The sequence below is a fragment of the Oncorhynchus mykiss genome, chromosome 8 (assembly GCF_057628025.1).
Source record: "Oncorhynchus mykiss isolate SJ-2025 chromosome 8, ASM5762802v1, whole genome shotgun sequence".
Lineage (NCBI taxonomy): Eukaryota > Metazoa > Chordata > Actinopteri > Salmoniformes > Salmonidae > Oncorhynchus > Oncorhynchus mykiss.
In genome coordinates, this window is record NC_143029.1 from 83,812,084 (window position 1) to 83,822,500 (window position 10,417).

Below are 10,417 nucleotides of genomic sequence, written 5' to 3' on the forward strand. Positions count from 1 at the left end.
TAGGGTTGTTATTTAATGGTACACATGAGGTTGATATAGTGTTTTGGTTTGTTTGTTGTTGTTTGTATTGTTGTTGTTAAGTGTTTGTAGTGGTGAGAGAGGGGCTAGCCTAACAGTGCTCTATTGAGGGTGGTTCCTCACACAGGGGGCAGGGCAGGGAAACAACAAGTGCAGGTTCCAGCACACAGCCCCCTCTGTGTACCCAGGCGCCGGGGGAGGGGTGCTGGGAAGGTTCAGGTTACCCTGACAGGGGGCAAGGAGTGGGTGTCAGTCCCAGTCCCCAAAAAAGCCACCCGTGTCTTTTCCATGTGTTAAAGACCAGGACTGTCTGTCTGTCAGGACGAAATGTCTGTTCTTCACATTTCAACCTAGAGTTGAAACGCTGCAAGCATGGGGAAAGGGGTAAGTTCTCTTAACTTACTTATTCATGCATCTACAGAGGGGTATTCTGCTATCCTTTAAACCAGAGCTGGACTCAATTCTATTGACATTTACAAAGTCAACTCAAAGCATTCCAAAGCATTGATGAATATTTTAATTTCAGTTTAACTTCCTGAATTTCCTGAAATGAAAAGGAATTGACCCCAACTCTGCTTTATGTATACACACATATATATATATGCACACACACACACACACACACACACACACATATATATATATGCACACACACACAAACACACACACACATATATATATATGCACACACACACAAACACACACACACATATATATATATATGCACACACACACAAACACACACACACATATATATATATGCACACACACAAAAGTTAGCTAGTCATTTCACATATATGAAGTAAGAGGCATTGATGGAAAACCTAAGGCAGTTTTTTCTAATAGCGTCTGCAATGATGCTGGTTATGCCACAATGTTGAGGCAGATTGTAAGCACACTGGATAGTAGGATTAGGGTCTAGATAACTGGAATCATCATTATATTATAAATGTTTCTATTGACACATATTACAGAATTTCAATTGTATAACTTATTCAATTCTAGCTGACATTTGTTGTTAGCAGGTGTCTGTTATACAGTATCATAGAGAAGAGTAAATTGGGGAAATTGCTGTGGGAGACATTTCCTGCACTCCAACAGCTCGCTACTCTCTAAAAGCCTTTTTGATTTGCTTTTTCAATGTGTGTCTCTCTCACACATGTTCATCCTCTCTGTCGCTCTTTCACTCATTCACACGTGCTGCTGGGAAACGAAAGAGTGACATCAGCAGATGATATCCACGATGCTGCATTCTTCATCAGTGACTGTTCCAATCTGAGCAACACACGCACGCACGCACGCTCACACACGCACGCACGCTCACACACACACACACACACACACACACACACACACACACACACACACACACACACACACACACACACACACACTCACACACTCACACACTCACACACACTCACACACTCTCTCACACACACACACACACTCACACACACTGACACACTCTTTCACACACACACACACACACACACACACACACACACACACACACACACACACACACACACACACACACACACACGCACACACACACTCACGCACACGCACACGCACACGCACTCACACACACACACACGAACGCACACATGCACACACACATACACACACAGACGGTCAGCATGTGGGAGGTTTGAGTTAAGTGCTTGAGTTTAATGTGATAATCATTCCTCAGAGTGGTGCTGAATATGGAGACGGAAAGAAGAAGAAGAAGAAGGAGCAGGAACTGGATGAGCTCAAGAAGGAGGTGTCCATGGTGAGAGTAACAGTCTGAGTCTCAAATGGCATCCTGTTACCTACAGGGCCTTCAGAAAGTAATGGCACCCTGTTACCTACAGGGCCTTCAGAAAGTAATGGCACCCTGTTACCTACAGGGCCTTCAGAAAGTAATGGCACCCTGTTACCTACAGGGCCTTCAGAAAGTAATGGAGATGGCCTTTTGGAGAAAGTATTCCCACCCCTTGACTTATTCCACATTTTGTTGTGTTACAGCCTGAATTCAAAATTGATTCCATTGAGATGTTGTTTTGTCACTGGCCTACGCACAATACCCCATAATGCCAAAGTGGAATTATATTTTCAGAAATGTTTACAATTTAATAAAAAATGGAAAAGCTGAAATGTCTTGAGTAAATAAGTATTCAACCCCTTAGTTATGACAAGCCTAAATACATTCAGGAGTAAAAATGTGCTTAAAAAGTAATATAAGTTGCTTGGACTCACTCTGTGTGCAATAATAGTGTTTAACATGATTATTGACTACATAATATCTGTACCCCACACATGCACTACTTTTGACCAGAGCAGTAGTGCACCAAATTAGTCTGGGTACCTGCCTGCTAGTGCCATCAAGCCACTCTTTGTCATGTCAAACATATTTGGAATGATAGCACAAATAGATAAGGGACCAGACTAGCACCTAACTGATAAGGAACCAGACTAGAACCTAACTGATAAGGGACCAGACTAGCACAAACAGATAAGGGACTAGACCAGCACCTAACAGATAAGGGACCAGACCAGCACCTAACTGATAAGGGACCAGACCAGCACCTAACAGATAAGGGACCAGACCAGCACCTAACTGATGAGGGACCAGACTAGCACCAATCAGATAAGGGACCAGACCAGCACCAAACTGATAAGGGACCAGACTAGCACCAATCAGATAAGGGACCAGACCAGCACCTAACTGATAAGGGACCAGACTAGCACCAATCAGATAAGGGACCAGACCAGCACCTAACAGATAAGGGACCAGACCAGCACCTAACTGATGAGGGACCAGACTAGCACCAATCAGATAAGGGACCAGACCAGCACCTAACTGATGAGGGACCAGACTAGCACCAATCAGATAAGGGACCAGACTAGCACCAATCAGATAAGGGACCAGACCAGCACCAAACAGGGAATAGGGGTGCATCTCGCTGTCACGTGTGTCAAAACGTGCTTGTGCTAAGTTTAACTTTGAATAGTGACCTGGCTGTGACAGTTCATTTGAGGAAGTCAGATTATTCTGCTGTATTTTCACAGGATGATCACAAGATATCATTGGACGATCTGGGAAGACGCTACGGAGTCGACCTGGCTCGGGTAACAAGCACGCACGTACACACGCACGTACGCACGCACGCACGCACGCACGCACACACACACACACACACACACACACACACACTCAGAGCTGCTTTCTCTTCCTTCTGCTCTGCTATTTAATAACACTAGTCTCCCAGGCCTGATCTAATCTCCACATAGCTATTGCCTCTGTCCTCGCTACACACACACAACTGTTACTTTGGTCCATGGTGGTCCAAATTGAGTCCACAGGGTTCTCATCCCTGTCCCACATGTGAACGCAGCCAAGGGATCTTTATTAGTTGTGTTCAGTGGTATTATAGTGAATATCAGTGAAGTAACAGAGTCTGTATATCACATCTTTAATCCTACTGACCTTATCTCACACAGAACCACAATGTTGTTCAGTGGCCTTATTGGAAATGGACGCCAGAGACAAAATCAATGATGGCACTAGAGTAAAAAATACTTCTTTAGACATGTCATAGTTGTGATGTGAAATGTGGTGCTTCTATCACAAAGGGCAACTACAAATTAAAAAGCTGATTATGTTGTTGTGAATTGTACCGTCTCCGTAGTGATTCTGTTGTTGTGAACTGTACCGTCTCCGTAGTGATTCTGTTGTTGTGAATTGTACCGTCTCCGTAGTGATTCTGTTGTTGTGAACTGTACCGTCTCCGTAGTGATTCTGTTGTTGTGAATTGTACCGTCTCCGTAGTGATTCTGTTGTTGTGAATTGTACCGTCTCCGTAGTGATTCTGTTGTTGTGAATTGTACCGTCTCCGTAGTGATTCTGTTGTTGTGAACTGTACCGTCTCCGTAGTGATTCTGTTGTTGTGAACTGTACCGTCTCCGTAGTGATTCTGTTGTTGTGAATTGTACCGTCTCCGTAGTGATTCTGTTGTTGTGAACTGTACCGTCTCCGTAGTGATTCTGTTGTTGTGAATTGTACCGTCTCCGTAGTGATTCTGTTGTTGTGAATTGTACCGTCTCCGTAGTGATTCTGTTGTTGTGAATTGTACCGTCTCCGTAGTGATTCTGTTGTTGTGAATTGTACCGTCTCCGTAGTGATTCTGTTGTTGTGAATTGTACCGTCTCCGTAGTGATTCTGTTGTTGTGAATTGTACCGTCTCCGTAGTGATTCTGTTGTTGTGAATTGTACCGTCTCCGTAGTGATTCTGTTGTTGTGAATTGTACCGTCTCCGTAGTGATTCTGTTTGTTGTGAATTGTACCGTCTCCGTAGTGATTCTGTTGTTGTGAATTGTACCGTCTCCGTAGTGATTCTGTTGTTGTGAATTGTACCGTCTCCGTAGTGATTCTGTTGTTGTGAATTGTACCGTCTCCATAGTGATGGTGTGTCTATTGACTTATTCCTTGACGGACGGTACTTGTGTTCCAGGGTCTGACCAATGCCAAGGCTCTGGAGGTGCTGGCCAGGGAGGGGCCCAACGTGTTGACTCCTCCTCCCACCACCCCAGAGTGGGTGAAGTTCTGCCGTCAGCTGTTCGGGGGTTTCTCCTTGCTCCTCTGGATCGGTGCCATCCTCTGCTTCCTGGCCTACAGTATTCAGGTGGCCACAGAGGACGAGCCAGCCAATGACAACGTAAGAACCACCACAAGGCTCGACAACATAACATCTGTTCACTACACCATAACACTCCAGTCCTTTGCACAGCCATGGTCCTTTGATCCCATTCGGTGGCTATCAATCACTCCAGATTCCCTACAGTACAGCAGTCTATACACTACAACCCTTCTTTGCATTTAACATGGTCTATCAGCCAGACTATGGTACGTTGTATGTTCATGTTACATTTGTCAGTTACCAGTCCCAGATCTGTGTGTGCTCTGGCCTTTTGTAATGGGACTGAGTGACAAGGAGATGGTATGATATTGCACAAACAGACTGGCACTCAGGCTATATAGTCACAGACTGGCACTCAGGCTATATAGTCACAGACTGGCACTCAGGCTATATAGTCACAGACTGGCACTCAGGCTATATAGTCACAGACGGGCACTCAGGCTATATAGTCACAGACTGTCCCTCAGGCTATATAGTCACAGTACAGTTATTAGCGAACACTGTCTATTGTAATCAGTGCACACCTGACTGTAAACGTATTACATGCTACATACTACAAACAATCATCGTCATCATGTCACGCCCTGACCATAGAAAGATGTTTATTCTCTTTGTTGGTTGGGGTGTGATAGTGACTAGCGTGGGTCATCTCGGTTTTTTGTAGGTCTATGTTGGCCTGATATGGTTCCCAATCAGAGACAGCTGTTTATCGTTGTCTCTGATTGGGGATCATATTTAGGTAGCCATTTCCTCATTTGTGTTTTGGGATCTTGTCTACATTGAGTTGCCTGAGTGTACACCAGTAGCGTCACGTTTCGTTTGTGCGTTTTTGTTTTGTTTTGGTGAGTTTCAGTTTATTCAAATATGTGGAACTCTATTCACGCTGCGCCTTGGCCTCATCATTGGTCTCATCATTGGTCTCATCATTGGTCTCATCATTGGTCTCACCTTGGCCTCATCATTGGTCTCATCATTGGTCTCATCATTGGTCTCATCATTGGTCTCATCATTGGCCTCATCATTGGTCTCATCATTGGCCTCATCATTGGTCTCATCATTGGCCTCATCATTGGTCTCATCATTGGTCTCATCATTGGTCTCATCATTGGCCTCATCATTGGTCTCATCATTGGTCTCATCATTGGTCTCATCATTGGCCTCATCATTGGTCTCATCATTGGTCTCATCATTGGTCTCACCTTGGTCTCATCATTGGTCTCATCATTGGTCTCATCATTGGTCTCACCTTGGTCTCATCATTGGTCTCATCATTGGTCTCACTTTGGTCTCATCATTGGTCTCACCTTGGTCTCATCATTGGTCTCATCATTGGTCTCACCTTGGTCTCATCATTGGTCTCACCTTGGTCTCATCATTGGTCTTACCTTGGCCTCATCATTGGTCTCACCTTGGTCTCATCATTGGTCTCATCATTGGTCTCATCATTGGTCTCATCATTGGTCTCACCTTGGTCTCATCATTGGTCTCACCTTGGTCTCATCATTGGTCTCACCTTGGTCTCATCATTGGTCTCACCTTGGTCTCATCATTGGTCTCACCTTGGTCTCATCATTGGTCTCATCATTACGACGAACGTGACACATCATCAACATCAACTTCACTTCACAGACTAATATGTTATTATTATGTCATATACTGTGCTACACTATACATTAAAAAACTGTTGCACGCATGACTGTAAATCGCTTTGAATTAGGGGTGTAAACTATATTACTAGAATCTTTTTTTAATCTTTTTTTTATTTTCTTTTTATTTATTTATTTAAATTGTACCCCTTTTTCTCCCCAATTTCGTGTATCCAATTGTTTAGTAGCTACTATCTTGTCTCATCGCTACAACAACACAGCGCCAACCAACCCGGAAGCCAGCCGCACCAATGTGTCGGAGGAAACACTGTGTACCTGGCAACCTTGGTTAGCACGCACTGCGCCCGGCCCGCCACAGAAGTTGCTGGGACAATGATGAGAATGAGAATCTTTTGACGTTTACCAGTAAACTATCAGAATTTTGGTAACTTTCACTTTTTTATTTTATCAGATGACATCTAGTGGTATTTTGGGGTACTTCAGATTATTACAGATTATTACAGGTGTCTGTAATTAACTCTGTCCCTCTGTGTGGCCGTTTCACATGTCAAATATAACAAATATAACAAATAATACTTAGAAGATAATAACCTTTGTCTGCTCCTGTTCTCTGTCTCTCTACTTCCCCCTCTCTGTCTCTACATCCCTTCTCTCTCTGTACCTCACCCCCTCTCTACCTCCCCCTTTCTCTCTCTCTTTACCTCCCATCTCTCTTTCTCTAGCCCCCCCCCCCCCTCTCTCAATTCAATTAAATTTCAACTAAATTTAAGGGCTTTATTGGCCTGGGAAACACACATGTTAACATTGCCAAAGCAAGTGAAGTAGATAATATATACAAGTGAAATAAACAATAAAAATGAACAGTAAACATTACACTCACAAAAGTTCCAAAAGAATAAAGACATTTCACATGTCATATTATGTCTATATACAGTGTTGTAACGATGTGCAAATAGTTATAGTACCAAAGGGAAAATAAATAAACATAAATATGGGTTGTATTTACAATGATGTTTGTATGATGATGTTCACTGGTTGCCCTTTTCTTGTGGCAACAGGTCACAAATCTTGCTGATGTGATGGCACACTGTGGAATTTCACCCAGTAGATATGGGAGTTTATCAAAATTGGGTTTGTTTTCGAATTCTTTGTGGATCTGTGTAATCTGAGGGAAATATGTGTCTCTAAAATGGTCATACATTGGCAGGAGGTTAGGAAGTGCAGCTCAGTTTCCACCTCATTTTGTGGGCAGTGTGCACATAGCCTGTCTTCTCTTGAGAGCCAGGTCTGCCTACGGCGGCCTTTCTCAATAGCAAGGCTATGCTAACTGAATCTGTACATAGTCAAAGATTTCCTTAAGTTTGGGTCAGTCACAGTGGTCAAGTATTCTTCACTGTGTACTCTCGGTTTAGGGCCAAATAGCGTTACAGTTTGCTCTGTTTTTAAGTAAATTATTTTCAATATGCCAAGTAATTGTCTTTTTGCTTTCTCATGATTTTGTTGGGTCTAATTGTGTTGCTGTCCTGAGGTTCTGTGGTGTCTGATTGTGTTTGTGAACAGCATTAGGTCCAGCATGGCTTTGTTATGGAAGGTTTGGGAATCTCTTCCTTTTAGATGGTTGAAGAATTTAACGTCTCTTTTCTGGATTTTGATAATTAGTGGGTATCGGCCTAATTATGCTCTTTATGCATTATTTGTTGTTTTACGTTGTACACAGAAGATATTTTTGCAGAATTCTGCATGCAGAGTTTCAATTTGGTGTTTGTCATATTTTGTGAATTGTTGGTTGGTGAGCGGACTACAGACCTCACAACCATAAAGGGCAATGGGTTCTATAACTGATTCAGGTATTTTTAGCCAGATCCTAATTGGTATGTCAAATTTTTTGTTCCTTTTTGCCTTGTCTCTCAGCTCGTTCACAGCTTTGTAGAAGTTATCTGTGGTGCTGATGTTTAGGCTGAGGCATGCATAGTTTTTAGTATGCTCTAGGTCTGCCAGGGCCCAGGTCTGACAGAATCTGTGCATAAGATCTAGGTGCTGCTGCAGGCCCTCAATGGTTGGGGACAGAAGCACCAGATCATTAGCAAACAGTAGACATTTAAATTCAGATTTTAGAAGGGTGAGGCCAGTTGCTGCAGACTTTTCTAGTGCCTTTGCTAATTCGTTAATATGTTGAAAAGGGAGGAGCTTAAGCTGCATCCCTGTCTCACCCCCTGGGCCTGTGGAAAGAAATGTGTATGTTTTTTGCCAATTTTAACCGCACACTTGTTGTTTGTGTACATGGATTTTATAATGTTGTATGTTGTTCCCCCGACATCACTTTCCATCAATTTGTACAGCAGACCCTCATGTCATATTGAGCCAAAAGCTTTTTTGAAATCAACAAAGCATGAGAAGACTTTGCCTTCGTTTTGGTTTGTTTGTTTGTCAATTAGGGTTTGCAGGGCGAATATGTGGTCTGTCGTATGGTAATTTGCTATAAAGCCAATTTGACATTTGCTCAGTACGTTGTTTTCCCTGAGTAAATGTACCAGTCTGCTGTTAATGATAATACAGAGGAATTTCCCAAGGTTGATGTTGACGCATATCCCACAGTATATATTGCGGTCAAATTTATCTCCACTTTTGTGGTTTGGATTTTGTGGTCTGTATATTTTGTAATTTCATTGAGGATACCATCAACACCACAAGCCTTTTAAAGTTGGAGGTTTTGTATTTTGTCCTGTAGTTCATTCAATTTAATTGGAGAATCCAGTGGGTTCTGGTGGTCTTCAATACTTGATTCTAAGATTTGCATTTGATCATGTATATGTTTTTGCTGTTTGTTCTTTGCTATAGGGACAAAAAGAATGGAGGAGTGGTTTACCCACACATCTCCATTTTGGATAGATAATTATTCGTGCTGTTTTTTATTTAGTGTTTTCCAATTTTCCCAAAAGTGGTTTGAGTCTATGGATTCAATTACATTGAGCTGATTTCTGACTTGCTGTTCCTTCTTTTTCCATAGTGTATTTCTGTATTGTTTTAGTGATTCACCATAGTGAAGGTGTAGACTCAGGTTTACTGGGTCTCTATATTTTTGCTTGGACAGGTTTCTCAATTTCTTTCTTCGGTTTTTGCATTCTTCATCAAACCATTTGTCATTGTTGTTTATTTTCTTCGGTTTTCTGTTTGAAATGTTTAGATTTGACAGGGAAGCTGAGAGGTCAAATATACTGTTTAGATTTTCTACTGCCAAGTTTACACCTTCACTATTACAGTGAAATGTTTTGTCCAGGAAGTTGTCTGAAAGGGATTGAATGTGTTGTTGCCTAATTGTTTTTTGGGAGGTTTCCACACTACTTTCCTTCCATCTATAGCATTTCTTAATATTATTCAGATCCTTTGGCTTTGATGCCTCATGATTGGTTATTGCTCTGTTCAAGTGATCTGTGATCTGATAGGGGTGTCAGTGGGCTGACTGTGAATGCTCTGAGAGACCCTGGGTTGAGGTTAATGATAAAGTAGTCTACTGCCAAGAGATGAGTTATAAGTGTACTTACCATAGGAGTCCTCTCGAAGCCTACCATTAACTATGTACATACCCAGCGTGCGACAGAGCTGCAGGAGTTGTGACCCGTTTTTTGTTGGTTTATTTTGTCGTAGTTGTGCCTAGGTGGGCATGTGGGGGTGGTAATGCTTTACCTCCAGGTAGGTGGTTGTCCCCCTGTGTGCTGAGGGTGTCAGGTTCTTGTCCAGTTCTGGCATTTAGGTCGCCACAGACTAATGCACGTCCCTGTACCTGGAAATTATTGATTTCCCCCTCCAGGGTGGAGAAGATGTCTTCATTAAAGTATGGGGATTCTAGTGGGGGGATACAGGTAACACACAGGGGGACATTTCTCTCTAACCAAATGTAAAATGTTCCTGTTTTGATTAATGTAATAGAGTGAGTTAGGTCTGCTCTATACCAAATGAGCATACCCCCTGTGTCCCTTCCCTGTTTCACACCTGGTAGTTTGGATAATCGGACCACCAGCTCTCTGTAACCTAGAGGGCAACCAGTGGGTCCATCTCATCTATACCATGTTTCTTGTAGCATGACAATTTCTGTGTTTCTGATTTATA

The 10,417-nt window shown here is 42.6% G+C and overlaps 1 protein-coding gene across 1 annotated transcript in view; it reads left to right on the top strand.

Moving 5' to 3' along the window:
* Positions 1–370: 370 nt before the first annotated feature.
* Positions 371–10,417, top strand: part of atp1a2a (ATPase Na+/K+ transporting subunit alpha 2a) — a 31,691-nt gene continuing 21,644 nt past the window's right edge. The window contains 4 exon segments of the mRNA NM_001124458.1: positions 371–402; positions 1,715–1,795; positions 3,076–3,135; positions 4,518–4,721. Of these exon segments, the coding sequence (NP_001117930.1) occupies positions 391–402; positions 1,715–1,795; positions 3,076–3,135; positions 4,518–4,721 (357 nt within the window). The 5' untranslated portion in view covers positions 371–390.